The 24,586-nt window shown below is 42.6% G+C and overlaps 1 protein-coding gene across 3 annotated transcripts in view; it reads left to right on the top strand.

Annotated features, from left to right (window-relative positions):
- The window catches only part of trip12 (thyroid hormone receptor interactor 12), a 105,137-nt gene extending 80,815 nt beyond the window's left edge, over positions 1 to 24,322 (top strand). For all 3 annotated transcript variants that reach the window (XM_062976617.1, XM_008106225.3, XM_062976616.1), the window contains 11 exons: positions 10,076 to 10,218; positions 13,435 to 13,591; positions 14,262 to 14,360; positions 15,276 to 15,390; positions 15,560 to 15,714; positions 16,136 to 16,300; positions 17,826 to 17,990; positions 20,068 to 20,181; positions 20,930 to 21,024; positions 21,187 to 21,290; positions 22,193 to 24,322. In XM_062976617.1, the coding sequence (XP_062832687.1) occupies positions 10,076 to 10,218; positions 13,435 to 13,591; positions 14,262 to 14,360; positions 15,276 to 15,390; positions 15,560 to 15,714; positions 16,136 to 16,300; positions 17,826 to 17,990; positions 20,068 to 20,181; positions 20,930 to 21,024; positions 21,187 to 21,290; positions 22,193 to 22,389 (1,509 nt within the window). In that variant the 3' untranslated portion in view covers positions 22,390 to 24,322. The remainder of the gene's footprint in view (positions 1 to 10,075; positions 10,219 to 13,434; positions 13,592 to 14,261; positions 14,361 to 15,275; positions 15,391 to 15,559; positions 15,715 to 16,135; positions 16,301 to 17,825; positions 17,991 to 20,067; positions 20,182 to 20,929; positions 21,025 to 21,186; positions 21,291 to 22,192) is intronic.
- Positions 24,323 to 24,586: the final 264 nt, after the last annotated feature.

The raw sequence follows: 24,586 nt of genomic DNA, 5'->3' as shown, positions 1-24,586 counted from the left end.
CTGTGTCTTATCATTGGCTTGGAAGATAAAATATTAAGGGATAAATTGTATTTGTGTGGGCCTAAACTGCAACAGTGGGGCATCACTCTTAGGAGGGTGCTAGTAGACCCACTAATTCGCCCCTTGGACATCGGGCTGAGTATGGATATTCAAGATTCCCCAATGCGAAGTCATGCTTGTTCTACCCCCCAGTCCCACAACAAGTCTCCACTCTTGTCTAGTCGTCTTCCTATTTATGATGAGGCCAAATCAATCGACTCCCCTCTCCCATTAATGGAGAGAAGCTCCTTTTTTAAACAAACAAGCACTTTTGGAGGCTTTCCTTTCCAGGACAGTTGACTAGTCCCAGCAACTGGCAATTCCGCCCAGTTCTTCCATCAGGGGGAGGAGGGCTTGATTGGAGGTGGCTCCATTGAGGTGATATGGGGGAGGAGAAAGCACGGTCACCACCAACCCAGGGAGAAGCGCAACAGAGTTTTTGCGACCCTGGAGAGGATTAGGTGTGGTAGTCTTCAGGACAGACCCCCCAACCTTAAAGTCCTGCTTTTGAACGCCAGATCTGTCAATGGTAAAACAGCTGTCATCCAGGATTTGATCCTGGATGAGGGGGCAGATCTGGCATGCATCACCGAGACATAATAATAATAATAATAATAATAATAATAATAATAATAATAAAACTTTATTTATACCCCGCCACCATCTCCCCAACGGGGACTCGGGGCGGCTTACATGGGGCCATGCCCAAGACAATACAATAAACCATAACATAATACAATTAAATAATACATTACATAAAATAAACAGTACAACATAAGATCAAAACAGCAATATAACACGAGCGGGCCGCATGAATACTACATTTAAAAACTAGATTAAAAATTAAAACTCTGGGTGAGAAAGGGATCAGAATAAAACCTCGAGGGACGGGACATCAGATAGTGAACCAGTCTAGAGGATAAATATCGGGGGGGAGTAGCATAGAACATTTACTCTCCGAAAGCACACCGGAAGAGCCATGTTTTTAAATCTTTCCTGAAGGCTAAAAGGGTGGGGGCTTGCCTGATTTCAATGGGCAGCGAGTTCCACAAGCGAGGGGCCACCGCAGAGAAGGCCCTCTCCCTTGTTCCTACAAGGCGAGCCTGAGATATAGGTAGTGGCGACAGGAGGGCCTCCCCCGATGATCGGAGAGGTCGGGCAGGTTTATGATAGGAGATACGGTCACGAAGGTAGGCGGGTCCCAAACCGTTTAGGGCTTTATAAATGATGGTCTGCACCTTGAATTGGGACCGGAAGATGAACGGCAGCCAGTGGAGCTCCTTAAACAGGGGAGTAGATCTCTCCCTGTAACTCGCCCCCGTTATTAGTCTGGCTGCCGAACGTTGGACCAGCTGTAACTTCCGGGCCGTCTTCAAGGGAAGCCCCACGTAGAGCGCATTACAGTAGTCCAGTCTAGAGGTAACTAATGCATGCACCACCGTGGTCAAGTCAGACTTCACGAGGTATGGTCGCAGTTGGCGCACAAGTTTGAGTTGTGCAAAAGCCCTCCCGGCCACCGCCGACACCTGCGCTTCAAGCGTCAGCGCTGAATCCAGGAGGACCCCCAAACTGCGGACCTGTGATTTCAGGGGGAGTGCAACCCCGTCCAGCACAGGTTGCCACCCAATACCCCGATCCGACGAGCGACTGACCAGGAGGGCCTCTGTCTTGTCAGGATTGATCCTCAGCTTGTTCCTCCTCATCCAGTCCGCCACAGCGGCCAGGCACTGGTTCAGCACCCGAGGGGCTTCCTTGGAGTCAGGTGGGAACGAGTAGTGGATTTGTGTGTCATCTGCGTAGAGATGGCAACACCCTCCAAAACTCCGGATGACCTCTCCCAGCGGTTTCATGTAGATGTTAAAAAGCATGGGGGATAAAATAGACCCTTGCGGGACCCCACAGGTCAAAGGCCAGGGGTCCGAGCAGGTGTCCCCCAGCTTCACCATCTGGGAACGGCCCTCCAGGAAGGACTGGAGCCACTGCAAAACAGTGCCACCGAGTCCCATCCCGGAGAGCCTCCCCAGAAGGATACCATGGTCGATGGTATCGAAAGCCGCAGAGATGTCCAGGAGAACCAGCAGGGTCACACTCCCCCTGTCCAGTTCCCTGCGGAGGTCATCCACCAAGGCGACCAAAGCCGTCTCAGTGCTGTGCCCAGGCCTGAAGCCAGACTGCGAGCGGTCCAGAAAATCAGTGTCATCGAGGAACTCCTGGAGCTGCGTGGCCACCACCCGCTCCAGAACCTTGCCCAAAAACGGGAGGTTGGAAATTGGTCTGTAGTTGTTACATACAGATGGGTCTAGCGAGGTCTTTTTTAGTAACGGTTTTACCACCGCTTGCTTAAAACAAGATGGAAATGACCCCTGACCCAGGGAGGCATTTATTATAGCCACAAACCAATCCAACAACCCCTCTTTGGCCTGCTTAACCAGCCAAGAGGGACAAGGATCCAGAGCACAAGTGGTCGCCCTCACAGACCCAAGAATCCCCTCCACGTCATCCGGAAGAACAAGCCGGAAAGAATCCCACAAAATCGGACAGACAGGTGCCTCGGTTACCTCCGCTGGAACTACAATTAAGCTGGAGTCCAACTCATGGCGTATCTGAGCAACTTTGCCTGCAAAGTGGTGCGCAAAATCGCTGCACCTAGTTGCCAAGTCATCAGGAAGCCCCTGGGTCTCAGGAGGCCGCAGGAGCTCCCCAACAACTCGGAACAACTCCGATGGCCTGTTGGCCGCAGACGCTATGCGGGCAGTCGTGAAAGCTTTCCTGGCTGCTCGCAGAGCCACGGAGTAAGCCTTAATAGCGGCTTTAGCCCGTGCTTGGTCAGACACATCCCGAGATTTCCTCCAGATGCACTCTAGTCCCCTCCTCGCACGCTTCATCACAGCCAGCTCCTCAGTGAACCAAGGAGTCGACATGACTCTACGCAGCGAAAGAGGACGTTCGGGAGCGATCGTGTCAAGTGCCCTTGTCAGCTCACTATTATAGCGATCAGCCAGGACATCGACAGGATCGCCAGTCTCCAGAACAGGAAGATCCCCAAGAGACCTCAGGAGTCCATCCGGATCCATCAGCCTCCTGGGGCGGACCATCTTAATGGGTCCACCACCCCTGCGGAGGTTAGAAGACACGGCGAAACTCAAACAGATCAGATGATGGTCAGACCATGACAATGGAAGAATATTTTGCTCTTCCACTCTGACTGTCCCACCGTCCACAATGAAGACGAGGTCCAGCGTGTGTCCCGCCTGATGTGTGGGCCCAGATATAACTTGAGTCAGCCCCATGGTCGTCATGGCAACCATGAAATCCTGAGCTGCACCTGTCAAAGAGGTCTCGGCATGAATATTAAAGTCCCCCAAAACTATGAGTTGTTGGGAGACCAGGGCCGAATTGGAGACCACTTCTGCTAGCTCGGACAGAGAGACTGCTGGGTCGCGGGGTGGACGGTACACCAGCAGAATCCCCAAGCTGTCTCGGGCTCCCACCTTCAGGAAGACACACTCAAACCTCGAAGACTGCGGAACGGCGCATCTGATCAGGGCGATGGACTGCCGAGCAATCACCGCGACTCCTCCTCCCCGCCCCCCAGCCCTGGCCTGCTGATGCACCCCGAAACCTGGTGGGCACAGCTGAGTGAGATTCACACCACCCTGCTCGTCCAACCACGTCTCGGTGATGCATGCCAGATCCGCCCCCTCATCCAGGATCAAATCCTGGATAACAGCTGTTTTACCGTTGACGGATCTGGCGTTCAAAAGCAGGACCTTAAGGCTGGGAGGTCTGTCCTGAAGACTACCACACCTATTCCTCTCCAGGGTCGCAAAAACTCTGTTGCGCTTCTCCCTGGGTCGAAAGTGACCGTTCTTCCTTCTCCCCCAAACCACCTCAATGAGACCCTGCCCGTGGAAACCCTCTCCCCCCTGGAGAGATGACTGATTGAGGTTGCCCATTGAAGGGGATAGTCAGCTGTCCTGAGATAGAAAATCACCAGCAATACTTGGTTGTTTAAAGGAGGGGCCTATCTCCGCTGGTGTAGGAGGAAAGGAGTCATCTAACAGATCATCATCTAGCGTGGGAAGGGGGCTAGGCACTAATGATGTCTGAGAACGGGACTGAGAGGTAACATAGACATGGCCTAAACCTGGGGGATCTTGTCTACCAAGATTCCGCCTGATGTCCAGGGGGCGAATCAATGGGTCTACTAGTACCCTCCTGAGAGTAATGCCCCACTGTTGAAGTTTGGGCCTATACAAAAACAATTCCTCCATCAGTGTTCTGTCTTCCAATCCAATGAGAAGACAAATGGAGCGGTTCCAGGACTGATAGTCTCTACGAAGCCAGTCGATAGTCTTGATCTTCACTTTCGACCAGCTTAAAGATAGAATTTGTGAGAGAGACGTCCGGACCGCTCGCTTAGATGTCCATCTTCCTCTGTTCAATAGTGAGTCTTGCACTTCCACTGCCACCTTATTAGTTCGCAACAGATGTTGGGAATTGCAGTAAGTGTCCAGGGAGTGTCCAAACAGTTCTGGGGACAGCGTGTTGTTTGTCCTCTGAGAGACTCTATTAGTTTCCTTCCGGCCGTCCCTCCCCTGACTCTGACTCTCTTCCCCAGATAAAGACTCCACCCCATCCCTGGCCCCTTCCAAGCCTGACCTATTGCCTTCCTTCTGCTCCTCTAGCTTTTTTCTTCCCTGGCTTTCCAGAGCATTTAATTCCTCATTAATATTAATAAAGCTGGTTGGTACAGTTTGTATAATGTCTATAGGAGAAGGATTCTTCACCATTAGGGAAATTCCTTTGAAAAGATGGTCAATTTTCTTGTTCAGTGTCTCCAACTGTTGTAAAACAGTACTGAATGATTTTCCCAGTAGATCACATAGGAAAAAGAGTTCGTTTTCCCTCGATGTTTCCTGCCAACTCATTCCTATTACCTTTCAAAAACCTTCCTATAATATACCTCTCTAATCTTTCAAAATTACCCCTCGTTTCTACTATCTCTTTCAGCTCAACAGTATCTCGTCCAACATACACATACCTTCATTCACATTCTGGGACCATCAATTTACCAATCAATAAAACTCAAGAACTCTCGAATCCTATGTGATCACTTCCTATGACCTAAGTACCAGGTTCTCAAACCTGCTTCCTATCAGAGTCTCCCTGAAATTAGATAAAAACTTTCTCACTCCTATCTATAATACACACACACACACATATACACACTCAAAAGAAAAAGAGGAAAAAAAATTAATAATAATAATAATAATAATAATAAAATAAAAAGAAATAAAATAAAATAGATGGCAGGCTGCAGCACTGAAGAAATGATCCAAGCTATTCCTATCTAGAACTTCCTCATTGATTCAGTCTCAACCAGTAAAATTAAACTCTCTAATTAAAAAAATTAAAAAATAAATAAAATAAAATAAAATAAAAAAGAAAGAAAGAAAAAAGAAAAAGAAAAGGCTTGATGGTGTCAGGTACAGGAAAACCCTTCGTCACGCGGCACTGGCCCTAGCTGTTGATTCCAACAGGGCAGGGGCAGATGGAGAGGTCGGCCAAGCCCAGGCAGGTCCCAAGGAGCAAGATGGTACACTCCACAGCGCTGCTTCCTGTGTCCTTTAGGAGGATAGGCAATGCAGGAAACCCCAGCGGATGGTGAATAGCAGCTGCAATAACAAGAATGCCTCCAGGGGGGAAGGTCTCTAACAACAGCAGCAGCAGAAGTAGAAGTCTCTGCAGCCTTTGAGCCTTTGAAGCAGCTAGCACTGATAATTGGGTGTTAATGGCTTCGGAAACAGCCAGTCCCAGTCCCAGATGGAGAGCCGCCTCGGGAAGAAAGCTCGCTGTCACGAGTCAAACAGGTAGGCAGTGTTAGGCAACACAGCGGCCAGCTGCAGAGCAATGATCGGCTCCGAAGAATTCAAAGCAGCGGGAGCAGTGTAAACCCTCCTCCCAAGCTGGTCGTTAGCGATGGAGAGGTTAGAGACCAGCAGTGGCCCTAGTGACAGAAAAGTCAGTTCCAAACAGCAGCAACAGCAGCAGCAGTTGTTTAGTATAGAGAGGCAGAATGAGGGAGAGCGTTCCAGCCCTGTTGTAATGGCGGCTGCAGTAGCCCTCTACCTCTTCTCTCCCGATCGTCTCTTTCCCCTTTCTTCCTGCTGAGCCACGCGAATTAGCCCCCAAGGCCTCCTCCAAGACCCTGGATGACCAAACAAGAGCTCTAGCTAGCAAGGGTGGACTCAGATGGGAGGATTAACTTGGATTATGTTTTCTCTTACCGAGCTGCTGTATAGTTCCTGCTACCTCTCCGCCATCTTAGCCAAAAAAAAAAAAAAAAAAAAGACATGGCTGGATGAGCTGGGAGGTGTGAATCTTACCCAGCTGTGTCCTCCTGGTTTCGGGGTGCATCAACAGGCCAGAGTTGGGGGGCGGGGAGGAGGAGTTGCGGTGATCTTTCGGCAGTCCATCGCCCTGATCAGATGCGCCGTTCCACAATCCCCGAGGTTCGACTGTGTCTTCCTGAAGGTGGGAGCCCGAGACAGCTTGGGGATTCTGTTGGTGTACCGTCCACCCCGCGACCCAGCAGTCTCTCTGTCCGAGCTAGCAGATGTGGTCTCCAATGCGGCCCTTGTCTCCCAACAACTGATAGTTTTGGGAGACTTTAACATTCATGCCGAGTCCACATTGACAGGTGCAGCTCAGGATTTCATGGTTGCCATGACAACCATGGGGCTGTCTCAAGTTATATCAGGGCCCACACATCAGGCAGGACACACCTTGGACCTTGTTTTTGTTGTGGACGGTGGGACAGTCAGAGTGGAAGAGCAAAATATTCTTCCATTGTCATGGTCTGACCATCATCTGATCTGTTAAGTATCGCCGTGCCTTCTAACCTCCGCAGGGGTGGTGGACCCATTAAGATGGTCCGCCCCAGGAGACTGATGGATCCGGATGGACTTCTGAGGTCTCTTGGGGATCTTCCTGTCCTGGAGACTGGCGATCCTGTCGATGTCCTGGTTGTTCGCTATAATAGTGAGCTATCAAGGGCATTGGACACGATCGCTCCCGAACGTCCCCTCTCACTGCGTAGAGTCGCGTCGACTCCTTGGTTTACCGAGGAGTTGGCTGTGATGAAGCGTAGGAGGAGGGGACTAGAGTGCATCTGGAGGAAATCTCAGGACGTGTCCGACCAAGCACGGGCTAAAGCCGCTATTAAGGCGTACTCCGTGGCTCTGCGAGCAGCCAGGAAAGTTTTCATGACTGCCCGCATAGCGTCTGCAGCCAACAGGCCATCGGAGTTGTTCCGAGTTGTGGGGGAGCTCCTGCGGCCTCCTGAGGCCCAGGGGCTTCCCGATGACTTGGCAACTGGGTGCAGCGATTTCGCGCACCACTTTGCAGGCAAAGTTGCTCAGATACGCCTTGAGCTAGACTCCAGCTCAATTGTGGTCTCAGCGGAGGTAACCGAGGTACCTGTCTGTTCGATCTTATGGGATTCTTTCCGGCTTGTTCTTCCTGATGACGTGGAGGGGATTCTTGGGTCTGTGAGGGCGACCACCTGCGCTCTGGATCCTTGTCCCTCTTGGCTGGTCAAGCTGGCCAAAGATGGGTTGTTGGATTGGTTTGTGACCATAATAAATGCTTCTTTGGTTCAGGGGTCGGTTCCATCCTACTTTAAGCAGGCGGTAGTAAAACCACTACTAAAAAAGCCTTCGCTTGATCCATCTATTTGTAACAACTACAGACCAATCTCCAACCTCCCGTTTTTGGGCAAGGTTCTGGAGCGGGTGGTTGCCACGCAGCTCCAGGAATTTCTCGATGACACTGATTTTCTGGACCGCTCGCAGTCTGGCTTCAGGCCTGGGCACAGTACCGAGACGGCTCTGGTCGCCTTGGTGGATGACCTCCGCAGGGAGCTGGACAGGGGGAGTGTGACCCTGCTGATTCTCTTGGACATCTCAGCGGCTTTCGATACCATCGACCATGGTATCCTTCTGGGGAGGCTCGCCGGGATGGGGCTCGGTGGCACGGTTCTGCAGTGGCTCCGGTCCTTCCTGGAGGGTCGTTCCCAGATGGTGAAGCTGGGGGATACCTGCTCGGACCCCTGGCCATTGACCTGTGGGGTCCCGCAAGGGTCTATTTTATCCCCCATGCTATTTAACATCTACATGAAACCGTTGGGAGAGGTCATCCGGAGTTTTGGAGGGTGTTGCCATCTCTACGCAGATGACACGCAAATCCACTACTCATTTCCATCTAACTCCAAGGAAGCCCCTCGGATGCTGAACCAGTGCCTGGCCGCTGTGGCGGACTGGATGAGGAGGAACAAGCTGAGGATCAATCCTGACAAGACAGAGGCCCTCCTGGTCAGTCGCCCATCTGATCGGGGTATTGGGTGGCAACCTGTGCTGGACGGGGTTGCACTCCCCCTGAAATCACAGGTCCGCAGTTTGGGGGTCCTCCTGGATTCAGCGTTGACGCTTGAGGCTCAGGTGTCGGCGGTGGCCGGGAGGGCTTTCGCACAACTCAAACTTGTGCGCCAACTGCGACCATACCTCGTGAAGTCTGACTTGACCACGGTGGTGCATGCCTTAGTTACCTCTAGACTGGACTACTGTAATGCGCTCTACGTGGGGCTTCCCTTGAAGACGGCCCGGAAACTACAATTGGTCCAGCGCTCGGCAGCCAGATTAATAACAGGGGCGAGCTACAGGGAACGATCTACTCCCCTGTTTAAAGAGCTCCACTGGCTGCCGTTCACTTTCCGGTCCCAATTCAAGGTGCAGACCATCATCTATAAAGCCCTAAACGGTTTGGGACCCACCTACCTTAGGGACCGTATCTCCTACCATAAACCTGCTCGTTCCCTTCGTTCATCCGGGGAGGCCTTCCTTTCGCCACTGCCTCTGTCCCAGGCCCGTCTTGTGGGAACGAGGGAGAGGGCTTTTTCTGCTGTGGCCCCCCGACTGTGGAATTCATTGCCCACTGAGATTAGGCAAGCCCCCACCTTGTTAGCCTTTAAGAAAGATCTAAAAACATGGCTTTTCCGATGTGCCTTTGGGGAGTAAATGTACTATATTACTCTGGCTATTCCCCTTGGTTTTTATCCTTTAGACTGCTTCACCATTTTATTTCCCTGTTTCCCCTTATTCCTATGTCTCTCTCTCCCGAGTTTTTAATTAAGTGTTCATGTGGCCTGCCCTGGTTTTCATTGTTTTCTCCGATTTGGGTTGTAATATATATACGATGATTTTGCACTGTTATATTGTGTTATGATTTGCTGTTTATTTTGTTATATTGTATGGTGTCTGGGCATGGCCCCATGTAAGCCGCCCCGAGTCCCCATAGGGGAGATGGTGGCGGGGTATAAATAAAGTTTTATTATTATTATTATTATTTTGATGCTTTTCTAGGCCATGTATGTTTAGCAAGCTGAATTGTCTCCATAATTCAAGTGGATTCCTGGTGCCACATAGTGTCTTGTTTTCCAATGGAATGTTTTGGTTGGAATGCAACTTTTGAGCCAATGGTTCTGATGACCCATCCCACTCCCTTTATGTTTATGTTCATCCACAGAGTCAGACTATTGGTCCTTCTTGCATGTCTCTTTCAACTGTATGATTTTATGATTCTATGATTGTGTATTCTGACACGTAGATCCATTCCTTTTGCTTCTCAGCATTAACTTTGGCTTTGAATTGATGCACATACAAAGAAGACCATATAAGCCCATTTTCATGCTAAGGTGCAATGTCTAGCTTGCAAAACAGCCATAACATCAATAGCCATGTTTTGTTGCAGCTTCATGTTACATGTGTGTTATTTCTGATGCTGAGAAGGAAATTTAATCCATAGGAGAGGATGAAGGCTCATGTCTGCTCTGTGTTAGATCTTGGTTTTGCAAACTGTGTTTTGTAGAGAGACAGAGTTATATCTGAAAGGCATGCCATATTTGATTCATTTTTTCAGCATTGTGACAGAAATGATAAAGGATTTTTAGTGCTTACATTGCTCTTTGTTATTGTAGAATGCAAGCTGTAAAGAAATTATTCCAACTTCAGAATTTATCAACAGTAAACTAACAGCAAAAGCTAACAGACAGCTTCAAGATCCCTTGGTGATAATGACAGGAAACATACCAACATGGCTGACAGAACTTGGAAAATCATGGTATGGGAATTTCACTTTAAATCATTGTAGTACTTACTGTTCCCTTCAGACATAAGGCTGCTATAAAAAAAATATAGACCAATCTTTATGGGTCTGAAAGATGCTGCCAGTGTTTACTTAGAATCATACACAGACATGGATCCATATGTGTGTGTTAGTGAAGAAACTATAGTCCAGAGCTACTCACAGCCTCCCTGCCCCACTTTTGTGGCCCTGGATCCCCCTCATCAGTCTCTGAAAGTCCTATCAACTTTTCTCAAATTTTAACCATTTGAAAAACTTGCTAGAGTATCTCAAAATGGCTAAAATTATCTTTCCACCCATCTTACAACCTCAAGTTATCTGTATTCAGCTGTATCACTTCTGGACTGAGCACCATTTTGGCTGAGATACAACTGAAAACAGACACAACTCGGATCTCAAGCAGGGAGGGAGGGGGTAAAAACTGGCCTCTGTGTAGTTGTCCAACTCTGCTGTAAGATAACTTGAGTGTTCTGTTTGCAGTTTTGTGTTTTATTCTTGCGTTCTTGGGATGAGCCAGAGGAGCAATCCGCCATGATTGAGTTGAGTTATTACTTTTTGGTCTCTCCCTTTTCCGTCAGTTTTTTTATATCTTGCCCTGCCAATCTGACGTGACTCGTCTTCTTTGGTATATTCTGGGGAAGGATATTAGAGGAAATATTAGAAACAAAAAGAAAGATATATGTTCGGACAGAAGAAAAAGGGCAGTGGAACCAGAAAGTAAAAATAATTCAGTACTCCTGTTGGCTGAGGAGATAATCAGAAAACACTATAAAACAAGAAATATTTTCAGCCAAATGACCCAGTGTCCCTCTGAGAATTAATGGAAGGATGAAACGAGAATCTTGCATATCTCTAGCAAGAATGAGGTGGAGGAAGTGAAAGCACGGGGTTAAAATGGGGGTGCATCTGAGTGGATGCACATTTTTTAAGAATAAGCATGTATTGAGCAATTGAGTGGAAACCTAAAAAGAAAAAAGAGGATAAGAGTGCTAAAGCAGCTTCTGACTACCCACGGAAATCAGAGAAAAGCCCACATCAGTTGTGAAGTCTCTGATGGTTGGTTTCAGCCATCATGTTGATGTACAGATTCTAAGGTAGAGAATGTGCAGGATGAGGTCTCCAAAAGTCAGCTCCACATGCCATTTTGATTCTAAGGTGTAGGCTGAACTCTGTTAGATTGTAGCTCTGCAAGCCTGGCTTCACCAGCATCAGCGTCACTTGACCTTTGCTGCAATAATATGGAAATGAAGAGGCTGCCTCAGCAAATTAGTGTGATTTACAAAGCATATGAAGCTACAATTTATGGTGCATTTGAGGTCAATGTTTATAAAGGTAGTCCCCAACTTACAGACCAAATAGGTTCTATAGGTTTGTTGTTATGTTGAACGTGTATGTACGTAAGTAGGAACAGGTACCTTTCTAACCATAACTCCAGCCAATGTTTTAAAGTTTTGGATAGCATAAGGAAGGATTAACATTCCTGTGTTGTTTGTTTTGGTGATGTGGCCCTGCTCAGAAGACTTCCCCTCACTGTCTGTCTCTGTGATAATTGGATTTTGAAATATATAGCTTGATGTGAAAACAAGGATTGGTAAGATAGCTTCAATGGAGATACCTTTTCCCCATGATAACCCTTAAAGGAATGCATTTTCCTTTCTAGGGTAGATTTCTCTCACTTCCTGTTGTATCACCCCTGTTCTTAACTATGAGTCATATTCAAGTCAGATGTCTGTAATGTATTCCTGTACATAGGTTTTGAACGTACGTGTAAGGCAATTTGATCTAAAACAACAGACAGTTGCCTATGTATGTCAATGATTTTGATACAGAAGTATATCAGTGGGTTCAAATTCATGAAGTATAAATGCAGTTAGTAGGAGACGGTCATTGTGGTTATGCCACTGGGAAGCCGATCAAAAAATTAGAAATAATTAAGCATCCATTGTCTTTAAGGGAGAATTGGTATTTGATGAAAAGGTTTTAGAAAATGCTTCAACAGAAAGCAAGGAGGGAAAAGAGCTAAGCCAGCTTTACAAAGAAGAGGTTAGATAAGGGATCCCTTATGGGGTAATTGTCCCTCTTTTCATGGAGGTAAAGAAAATATCAGGCAAACAGATTACAGATTTCGGGGAAATCAGTGATATATGCTTCAATCATAATTTGGAAGGCAGGGATCATGCCCTAGCAGAATCAAGTACCAGGAGGTGGATTTTCTGGCGTTAAAGGCAGTGAAGTTAGCACTACTCAGTTTTATAACAGCTGTACAGTGACAATGTGTTCTAATAAAGACAGATGACATGCTCTTAAGACTTTATATTTCATATCAAGCTGTTCTATTATCAATTCTATTAAGGTCTACTTGAATAGAACGTATTAGGGTAGATATACTGAGACTTAGTAACTTTTAATCCAAGAACATTGGGATAAAAAGTTTCAAGGAATGTCATTATTCACTAAATTAAGGCTTCCACTTTTCAGTGCTATGGTAATTTAATAAGTAGCACTCTAAAGAGCAACAAATGTGTGGCTTTATTCAGCTTAATCTGTGTCTAATTACAGTCCATGGGTAACAATTTTGTTACAGGATATCTGTGACACAGCCAGTTGGAATGACACTTTTCATAGGATTTATTGACAATAACTTTCACAGAAGTTATTGATCAGCAGGTGCTACATTTGACAAGACAGTGCTTCATTTGGTGGTTTAGTAGTAAGGTTATCACCCAGGATGTATGGGTTTGGGTAAATCCCAGTTGTGATGAATTGCTGCTCTCTGCTGTTGAGAATGAGAAGTTGGACTTACTGTGAATATTCATACTGGGATGGCAGGAGGAGAAATTCACACTTATGCTTTAGGAAAAGAGGAAATATTAGTAACTGGAGTTTTTGTGGTATAAATATAGTTTGGAAACAGATAAATAAACTGGAAAGAGACAAGGGGAGTCCTGCGCTCCTGCCTAGTCTGGTTGACATACAAGGATAAACACAGTAATGGTGGATTGCTCCCCCTACCATCTCACAATGAACATTCATTGAAAGTTAAACTTCTCAATCTTTTTAAATGGTATTATAAGTGGAGATTTTATATTTGGTGGTGGTATATGTATATTTTAAAATAAAAATGAACACTGCTTTTAACTACGTGAAGTTAATGACTATACTCGCCTTTCGTCTTGCTCATTCTTTCTACAGTCCGTTTTTCTTTCCATTTGACACACGGCAAATGTTGTTTTATGTGACTGCATTTGATCGAGATAGAGCCATGCAGAGACTGCTGGACACCAATCCAGAAATCAACCAGTCTGATTCTCAGGATAGTAGAGTGGCACCACGCCTGGATAGGAAAAAGGTGAATATATTGGTGAAGGGGAGGTGATGGTCTCATCTGAACTCTCCTTTTAAAATGCTTTTTTTTATTGAACTGTACATCTCATAAGAATTCATTTGTAGTTTGTAGTTCAAATTCAAGTTGGGTGACATCCCCTGTAGCCGTTTCATGGCAACTGTGAAGTAATAAATGGGTCTATTGTTAGGCTGTATAAATAGTACTCACTAGTAATTTGATGTATACCAAAGCACTGAATGCCTTCTGTAGGCTAAAATGAATTCATTAGGTCCTAGTAGCTTCTAAGTTTCAAATACATTTGTAAATCTGGGATACAGATTTTGTGTTTGAATCGAGTGTAAAAGTATTACAAGTTTTTTTATGCTTATATTTTATCTATAGCCAGGTTTATGAAACCTAAATCTCTAATCTGGCAAGATTTTTTATAAATCCTTAGTAAATATTAACAATGGTTTATATGAAATGCATTTTAAGAGGTCCTCCCTTGCCTTTGGCAAATACACTAATGCCTAATGTAAGTACTGCACTATTTCAGATTGCTTGTAATGTATATATTGGGTTGTGATTAACATATTGGATGGGTACTCCCATCAACGGTCTTGCTTTCAGCGCTATAGCTATACTACAAAAATGGGGGAAAAAATAAAGAATTGTATTTTACTTTGACACACAGCGCACTGTGAACAGAGAAGAACTGTTGAAACAAGCAGAATCAGTGATGCAGGATCTGGGCAGTTCAAGAGCAATGTTGGAAATCCAGTATGAGAACGAAGTAAGTAAAGACTGGTGAACTGTCTGTATGCCTTTGTAATAGGTTATCTTTGAGTTCCAAGTACAGTGCACGGGTAGCCGAGAGAAAGTGAGGTCTTCTTCAATTCATATATGAGAAATAAAGGAATCTGTTTTATACTGAGTTAAGCCATCCAAACATAGTATCTTCAATTCTGTCTGACTGGCAACAGTTCTTCCAGGTTTCAGGTACAAAGTCTTTCGTAGCCTTATCAACAACCTGGTGATACTAGTGGTCTCCCATCCAAACACTAACTAGGCTCAACTGTGGTCATTTTAAAATCAGATGAGATTGGATGTGTTCAGGATGGTTTAGTACAGACTGCACTAACATTTGATAAGCATCTATCTAACGCTTTAGGTTGCTACTTTTCCTCTGCAGTACTGTACACCAATTCAGACTGTTGCCTTATCCTGATAGGGCAGACTGTAAGATCAAAATAGCATTAGGGTAAGAGTACAGCGCCTCTTGTGGGTGCAATCACATTACAGTTGTAGTACTCTGGAACTAAAAATCTGGATTAATTTTCCTTCCTGTTCGGTGAACAATAATCCAATCCTGTTGATTAGTCCAAACTATAATAAACTGTTCACTCAGTTACCACTACAGCATGCTGGTTCCCACAATATCCCAATGTAAATGCTTGTTGTTCATAGGAAGCCATGTTATATTAAATGAGACCCATGGTGCAACTGGCCGATGTTTGCTTACACTGTTTGTGGCTCACCAGTGCTCCTCCACCAAGTACAGATCCTTCCTATTCAAAAGAAAATACTTTTGGCTAGTAGTGTTTAATTTAATTGAATGCAGTTAAACTGTATCTGTTGCAGAAAATACGTTCAGACTTTGTTTTGCAAAATCATGACACCTTAAATGATCTGTTTCTTTCCTCATTAGGTCGGCACAGGTTTAGGACCTACACTGGAGTTTTATGCACTTGTATCTCAGGAACTACAGAGAGCAGACTTGGGCCTGTGGAGAGGCGAAGAAGTTACTCTTGCCAATCCTAAAGGTAAGAAAATCCAAGTCCTTTGGGAGCAAATTCCAAAGCTTTGCTATCTAGCAAGGAGTGATGCTTTGAGTTAGTGTTTCAAAATGGGGTGCAATTACGAATATCAGTGAAGTAATTTGATTAGTACATAATTGTCTGTTTGCCTACCAGATTTGTTTATTTTTAACAGGAAGCCAAGAAGGGACCAAATACATTCATAATCTTCAAGGCCTGTTTGCACTTCCCTTTGGCAGAACGGCTAAACCAGCTCATATTGCTAAAGTTAAAATGAAGTTCCGTTTTCTGGGGAAATTGATGGCAAAAGCAATCATGGATTTTAGATTGGTAAGAATGTAACTAGTTTCAAATTTAAAGTAGATATTTCTGTCACCTTCATATTGAAATTGTAGCTTTAAAAAAGGATATTCCAGATAGTAGCTTTAAATAACATTATGTTCAAAGCTAGCAGCTAAAACATATTATGGTTACTAGATTGTTAGCTACATACAATGACAGCTCCTTGGTGTAGGATATCGTTCCTAGCATAATATTAAAAACATTAAAACTGATTCATGCTTCATAAGTATGTTATCTAATAGTGTACTAATAGAATAATTTTAGATGATCATCCACAGCATTTGTCTTACTTTTGTTTAATAAATTGCATTTTTATACTATTATATTTATCTTCTTCCAATAGTTAACTAGGAAAGTCAGTAATTTGCATACCTTTTCTATTTTTAAAAAATGATCATTTTGCCTTTAGGTGGACCTTCCCCTTGGCCTCCCTTTTTACAAATGGATGCTACGGCAGGAGACATCCCTAACATCTCATGACTTGTTCAATATTGATCCCGTAGTAGCCAGATCGGTGTACCACCTCGAAGAAATTGTGAGGCAGAAAAAAAGTCTTGAACATGATAAATCACAGGTATGTGTAATTTTAGGGCAGGAAATGCCAAATTATTCTGCCCTTCTTAATGTGATGGCTGGAATTGTGACAGAAGTTGCTATTTTTATGGACATATTGATCATTGCTTAAATGGTAGAGAACTTGCAGGCCTGTAGCAAAAAAGGCAACAAGTAGTAGTTTGCTGTATTTGAAATTCCTACCCTAAATACTTTATTGGATATTATTTACTAGTTACAGCTGGAAACTGTGAACTGTATTCAGATACAAGGGTACACTGTCATTCAGCTTTATCTGGATATACTGCAACTAGCTTTTGTCTCATACGCTTGCCCAACCTGTTCTATATGGCTCTGATTCCAGCTTTTAATTTTACATTTGTATTTGACTTGAGTTTCTTATGTTGGCTGCATTCTAACCTGCATTCTACCATGTAGTTAATCTTAACCGTGGTTTAGTTGAAACAAGCTTGTTTTATTATCTTTGCTTGTTTCAGCAGATTGTTGTTAAACATTACCCCAAACTACCTAGGTTTCTGGCAGGCTGTGGTTAATCAAAACTGGTACTGAATGCTTCTTAGTGCAATGCAGTTGAATAAGAGAAGCATGAGTGCACAAGTCTGAAGCTCATTCTTTTATTGCTGGATTATGGTTTAAGTTTATATCCTATCTTGTCATGCTGTGTGCCTTTCAAGTCATTTCTGGCAACCCTAAGACCATGGAATTTTCATGAAAATATTTGTTCAAAGGGGGTCTGCCATTGCTACTCATGAGGCTGAGAGAGTGTGACTTGTCCTAGGTCATCCACTGTTTTTTCCATGGCAGAGTGGGGATTTGAGTCCCATTATATATTTTAACAAGATCATTATTTCCTTTCATATAAGTAAGCCTGTGTTGAGGGTTGGACTCATGCTGCTCTTGTTTGTATGTCAAAGTGGAGTTCCCAGTGAAATTTGAATTTGAGAAAGTTCCTTAAAATTTAGTTAATGAGAAAAAACCCACATTAAACTGAAAGAAGGGAAAACCAAGGTCATACAATGGCAAATTGTTCATAAGTAGAAGCATTTGGTCTGTTTCTGGAATCATGCCATGTGAAAGTGAAGATGAGCAGCTTATAAATCCTTTAAATGGGATAGTAGGAAACCAGACCTATGTATAGGGTGTGTGTTCTATCTGTTCATGTGTAAACCAGACCAGTGGTTATTGGACAAGTCTTTTCTTTGTTTTGATTGTTACATCTTTACACATAAAGATGTCCTTTGCATAAGTGTCCAGCCTACTTTGTTTTTATGTTTAAAATGTAGTCATTGAGCAAATATACCATAGTCAATCAGTTTCATGTGAATTTTGTCCCCAATATGTAGATTTCATGTTACTTTATGAAAAGGGCATTTATTAAAAATCTGCTTATCTTTGTTGAGAACTTGTACAACATAGTACTCTTAAGCAAATTTTAGCCTTCAGAACTTAATATTGATTTTTAAAATATAGAAGTCTAAGCCTAAAATGTTCAAGATCGTTACTAACACCCATATTTATCTTTATAGACCAAAGAGAGTCTACAGTATGCATTGGAAACCCTGACCATGAATGGTTGCTCGGTAGAGGATCTAGGGTTGGATTTCACACTTCCAGGGTTTCCAAACATAGAGTTGAAAAAAGGAGGAAAAGATCTACCTGTCACCATCCACAATTTAGAAGAGTATCTTCGAGTAAGTAACATAAGATTCTTGTTGGACACAGAAGACTTCTTGCTAACTGAAATAACTAAAAATAGCAAGAAGGGGTAACAGTTGGTAACAAAATTTGTATTACTTTTAATGAAGTGGAGCTAAATGATATTTTTTTAGAAAAATTAGATTGCATGCAGAAAATAGGGCATAAATTGTGAAATAGAAAGATGTTGGGATGTATTTTTGAATTACAGTGTTCCCTCACGTATCGCGGGGGTTATGTTCCAGGACCATCTACAATAAGTGAAAATCCGTGAAGTAGGGACACTGTATTTATTCTATGTGTGGAGGAGAGCAAACCACAGACCATTTATTATAATGCAGTCTGTACTTTATTTTAGCAGTTACAATATACAGTACACCGGCAGAGAAGGAGAATGGAAGCTAAATAACCCTTTTTTATTTCCAACCCTCCCCCCCTCCCCCCCCAAAACCCTTTGCACACCACAAAAACCCACGAAACAGCGAAAATACCACGATAAATGTGTACATTGATATTAATTGAAAACCCGCGAAACAGCGAGGGAGTGAAAAGTGAACTCTGAAGTAGTGAGGGAATACTGTACCATTTTAAAAATCTAGAATTCAATCTCATGGGAGATTCCTCCCGTGCTTTTTTTTTTTTTTGCTAGCAAAGACTTGTTTATTTGACATATTGGTTGTGACATAGGACAGAAGTACAAGCAGTCCCTGAGTTAAAAACAAGGTTTATTCTTAAGTTGAATATATAGAGAGAGAAAGAGGGGGGGGGGGGAGAGGGAGAAGGGAGAGTGAGCTTTGGATATCATGGAGGGGTTAACACCTCTGTAGTGTTTGTTTTGCTATCTGTGCCCCTGTTCAGAAGATTTCACCTCACTTTCTGTCTTTGTGATAATTGGATTTTTAAAAATGTGGCTTGTTGTGGAAACAATGATGGGTGCTAAAGCTTCTGTGGAGACACCTTTCTCCCATGATAACACTTTCAGGAGTAAATTTCCCTTTCTCAGGATAGATTCCTTTCACTTCCTGGTATCTCACCAATATTCTTTACTATGTCATTTGTAAGTCGGATGTTTGTAGCTCGGGGACTGCCTGTACTGTATTTTATATCTTCTTCTCTGTTTAAATGTGTTTTAAACTTACTTGATTGTGTTAAACTTCATTATTAGATTTCAGTGCTGGTATAAAGGTGGAGCATATAATCGTCATATTTAATGATACGGGTATATATTGTGTAATGCGTCTCCTAAGCATTTTTATTATAACATTTCTCAAATATAAATACCATTCAAAAACTTCACATATTTTTTCTCTAAGTAGTAGTCATGTAGTCTTCTGTGAATTCAGATATTTTAAGTATAAGGAATGTGAAGAAGTTGATGGAGAAGTAACTGAACTATTACTGACACCTCATTGATGGTCACTTAATATTTTGCTATCCATAGCACTATTTTACCAGTGTATCATCAAATATCACTGTAATATGGATATCTAGATAGCCCCGGTGGCGAAGTGTGTTAAAGCACTGAGCTGGAGACCGAAACGTCCCAGGTTCAAACCCCGGGAGCGGCGTGAGCGGCTGCTGTTAGCTCCAGCTCCTGCCAACCTAGCAGTTCGAAAACATGCCAATGTGAATAGATCAATAGGTACCGCTCCGGCGGGAAGGTAACGGTGCTCCATGCAGTCATGCTGGCCACATGATCTTGGAGGTGTCTACGGACAACGCCGGCTCTTCGGCTTAGAAATGGAGATGAGCACCAACCCCCAGAGTCAGACATGACTGGACTTAACGTCAGGGGAAAACCTAACCCAGAATGTGTTCATCCTTTTTGTTGTCATCAGTAAACCAGTTTTGTGCAGTTTAGTGACCAACTAGACTTTAAGAAGTTTATTCTTCCTAACTTTCTATCCTTAAATTACAGAAAAATAAATGAGAGTATTGGCTTAAGTGACAAATCCTTAACCTTGTAGCCTTCTCTGACCTGTGGCTCCATTCAAAGCATCATGTTACATAAATCTTCCAATATGGTGTTGAATACTGTGATAACTCTACAATTCTCTTTATGTGTTTTTGTAGCTAGTTATATTCTGGGCACTAAATGAAGGTGTTTCAAGGCAATTTGATTCCTTCAGAGACGGATTTGAATCTGTCTTCCCTCTTAGTCACCTTCAGTACTTCTATCCTGAGGAGGTTAGTATATTTATGAGAAGTTTAATAATGTACACATGTCTTCAATGTTTGAATATAAGGAAATGTTTTTCTGTAAATTACCTGAGGAATCTCTGATGGAAAATTTCACCACATTCAACAGACTAAAATGTCCAGGTTTCTTGGGGATCCCATGAAATTCTAAACTAGTTTTATGTTTGTGCTTTCTATATGTGCTCATATGATGCTGCGGACCAAGGGAAGGAAAGAAACTGCTTGCATAAGGAGGAGAGTGGAGATTTTATAGAAGATATACTATTCTGTTGCTTGCAGTTCTGTTCTGGAGATCATATATTGTGAAGTTCAGTACTTCTCACTCCTCTGAGGCCCCTTCTACACTGCCATATAATCCAGATTATCAAACCACATTATCTGCTTTGAACTGGATTATATGAGTCTATACTGCCAGATAATCCAGTTCAAAGCATATAATTTGGATTTTATATGACAGTGTAGAAGGGGCCTGATACTTCTGATTGGGAACTGTGTTTGAAGTGAAGTGTTCTTTGTAGGTAGGAAAAGAGACCATCAGAAGTTAGGATTAAGAGTTAAAGTATTTGATGTTGAGGAGAAGAGATTAATGTAAACTGCATCTTACTGAGATTTTGTTATTAAGGTAAAAATAATTGCATTGATTGTGTAATCATTCTGCAACAGTAAATTGACTGTCTCCCCTAAATTTCTCTCTATCATTCCTCCAATTTTATGCCTGCCTTCCACATTGCTACAGCTGGATCAGTTGCTGTGTGGCAGCAAAACAGATACTTGGGATGCAAAGACATTAATGGAATGTTGCAGGCCAGATCATGGTTACACGCATGACAGGTAATATGAGTTGGTCACTAATTGATGATGATTAATAATTTGTAGAATATTTCAGAGGGATTGTTCTTTTGGAGCTACATAAAATAATGTCTCTCATATTCCGTAATGGATGTGCCCTTAAAGCTCTTCTAATTGAAATGTTCTCTTTTTAAAACATTCCAGCCGTGCTGTGAAGTTCCTGTTTGAAATTCTCAGTAGTTTTGATAGTGAGCAGCAAAGATTATTTCTCCAATTTGTGACTGGTAGCCCTAGACTGCCAGTAGGAGGTGAGTATCTGTTTATATTATATACTTTAAATAAGTGCGTACATAAGAGCTCCATATTTATGTTTGAAAGTACAGTATCTTTCTTATATTAGCCCCCTAACATATACTGTTTGTCTAAGTGTCACCTTAATGTTTGCCTGAATGATGTACGGGTGTCACCAGCACAAGAGTGACACTTGGCTCTAACTGTCTTTTTCATCCAATTCCAAGGAATGTTCCAATATTAAACTAGTGTCTTGTTGTCAGTAAGAAACTGGGTGAAGCCATAGGTTGACAAGTAAGAGGTGCTCCTGGCCAGTCAGAAGGCAGATCAGGGATTCAGCCTGAGCTGGATAGGGTTATGCTGCCCCGAAATCTCAGGTTTATAGTCTGGGTTCCCAGGTTTCAGTGGTGGCCAGGATTGCATTTGCACAATTAAATCTAGTGTTCTATCTGCACCCAGTTCTAGAGAGATCAGATCTGGCCATCTCTCCATATGAGCCTAATTGATTCTTACAATCTTCACAGGAGACCTGTCACTCTGTTCCACCACTATCACATGTACAGTTGGACAGAGGAGACGGCCTTCTTGGTGGCCACTTGCAAGCTATGGAATTCTTTTTCATGGGAGGCTTGGTTCTCTTATCTTGTTTCACTGACAAAGAGGTTTTTTAATTTAAGCACGCCTTCCGCTTTTAATGGGAGGAGGATCTTTTAATAGAGTGTGCTGTATTTTTTAACCTATCACGCTTCAGGTATATTTTTAACTGTTTATAGCATGTTTTTATTGGATTGTTTAATGTTGTTAAACTTTGTATTATGTAGTGTTTTAACTACTCATAATATTTTAATAATAATAACTCAGTGCTCTTATTCTTCTCACATTAAATTAGTAGTGAACATTGTTTTTGTGTGCTTTTTAGGCTTTCGAAGTTTGAATCCTCCTCTTACAATTGTACGCAAGACATTTGAATCTACAGAAAACCCAGATGACTTCTTACCCTCAGTAATGACCTGTGTAAACTATCTCAAATTGCCAGACTATTCAAGTATTGAGATAATGCGTGAAAAACTCTTGATAGCTGCAAGAGAAGGGCAGCAGTCATTCCATCTTTCCTGATCACAATGAAAAATGCAATGTCTGCCTGTTACAGCAAAAAGAGAATCATGATTCTTTTTCTAAATGTATCATCTGAGTCGAGGAAACGTTACGCCTTGTTGTAGAAAACGGCTTGCAGATTATAAACAAAGACACTAGGTTGATATTCATTAAAGGCCCCATGGACTTAAAAGTGATCAGGCCCTAAAGTTGTTGTGACAAGGTTTCTTTAGCAAGTTATTGTTTTAAATTATCATTTATCGATGAGTGAAGTTTAACTTGCTTTGCTGTGTGAAATTTAAAAAGGGATGTTTTTTCAGGCTGGAACAATAAATGTTGCTGTGCAGTTTAATACTGGGCTGTGTGTATCCATCTAGCCAAGTCTGCAGTTTTTTCCTCCCAAAGACAAGTTTGTACATAAGTACAGAAATTGAAAACATGTATTGGCACATCTAGTTAAGTAGACTAGTTCTGTGTACCATCACTTGCCCCCGATTGCCCTCCCTCATGTATTGTCCGATGTGCAATCCACATGGCTCTCTTTGTGTGCACCACTTACAACAATTGTTACGTTTTGGACATGGGCATTTACTGTTCCATGTTTTCTCAAATTAAGAAATAATTTAATTTTGTTAAATATATTGTCAATAATTCTGCCTTTGTAAGTAGGTAGAACCTTTCTTATAGCTTAGTTTTAATGTAGTAGTAGGATATATTGGCAACATTCTTTACCAGAAGATATTCTAGAACTGTTCACACGGTGATTTAGGCAACAGCCTCTTAACAGGGGCTAGGAGGAATTGATTTTTTTTTTTTTTTTGCGTAGTTGAAAAACTCAACAATTGATCGGTCTGGCCAATATTTATAGTGTGGCCAGAGCATTTTGAATTGATGTAAAGTTTTTTATATAAAGTCAAATTAGTATTTTCCTTCCTGGTTCAGCCCTTCCTCTTTGATTTTGCGTTCTTTTTTCCCTTTTTTTCTTTTGGTATTTCCTCCTCTCTCCCCTCTGACCTCCCTTACCACCTCATCCCCCATCACTAGTGTGGATTAAAACAGTTCAACATTTCTTTTGACACAGATAAAGCACCTGTAAGCAATGCTCTGTCCAATTTGTTTTATGTGCTGATTTCTCAAATCTGCAATAATTTACTTCATCAGGTTAATGTTTTTACCTGAATATAAATAAAGTTTGCTTCACCTTTTTGTTCATAGTTCTGTACTGTATGCATAAGTTCAATTGTGTAAATTATTCCAATGCAAGTAAATCATCTTAAATCTCTTTGGCTGACTAGCCACCTTGTCATGGATGATTTACCATTAAAACGAGAGTTGCAAGATCTGGTATTCTTTTATTTTCATATGAGTTCAAAAACAGACTTTTCCAAAACATTCCTGAGATGTTCATGCTAGTTCATCTCTTAATGAAAATCTGACAGATTACTTTATTCAACTTTGAGAAATCAAAATAAACACTTGGGTGCTGTTTAATTGGTTGGATGATCAGGGTAAAACATCTATTAAACCTCAGCAAGTTTCCTTTTCAGACGAAGAACCTGTAACTACACATTGTACTTCAGTACATGTAACTGACATTGTCTTAAGTTAATGGGACTGGCCATACGGTGCACCACTCAACTGTGATGAGAAGCTGAATGCGAAATCATTGCGCAAAGACCTTGAGCAGTCTGTCAGATTAGACCTGAACGGAAGTGCTTCACAGTGGACATAACACTGGTCATGCAGAACATGGCTAGGATTTCTTAGAAACCTAAAGGCAGTGTTAAAAGTATGGACTGGTATTTAAAATTGTTCTGATAATGCTATCAAACGTGGCACAAAGACTCGTGTTTATAGTGTGTTGATAGCAACTTGTTCTTTTTTTAAGGTTCTATATTTTAAAAAAGACTGACTTATGTAAAAATATTTTGTATTAAAATATCATCTGTATTGATATTTTTTTACTATGTTGTCTCCCTATAGAATCTGGCTTTGATTGTTTTATAGTTCTTAAATTTCAAATAGTTTACACTTAGCCAACTGGTGCCTGGAAGTACATGCGGCTTGGGGAGCTGCCATTTCAGAACAGCAGGTCAAATACCTCTTTGGGATCATGGAAGTATTAAGCAATACATTGTGTGTGCAAAAAGCATGGAAATGAAGAAAACACATGTACCATATGGAAGAACACATAAGGGAGCCTAACTTATGGCATCAT

The sequence above is a fragment of the Anolis carolinensis genome, chromosome 3 (assembly GCF_035594765.1).
Source record: "Anolis carolinensis isolate JA03-04 chromosome 3, rAnoCar3.1.pri, whole genome shotgun sequence".
NCBI lineage: Eukaryota > Metazoa > Chordata > Lepidosauria > Squamata > Dactyloidae > Anolis > Anolis carolinensis.
The sequence above is the reverse complement of the archived record's forward strand: the minus strand, read 5'-3'. Positions and strand labels throughout refer to the sequence as shown.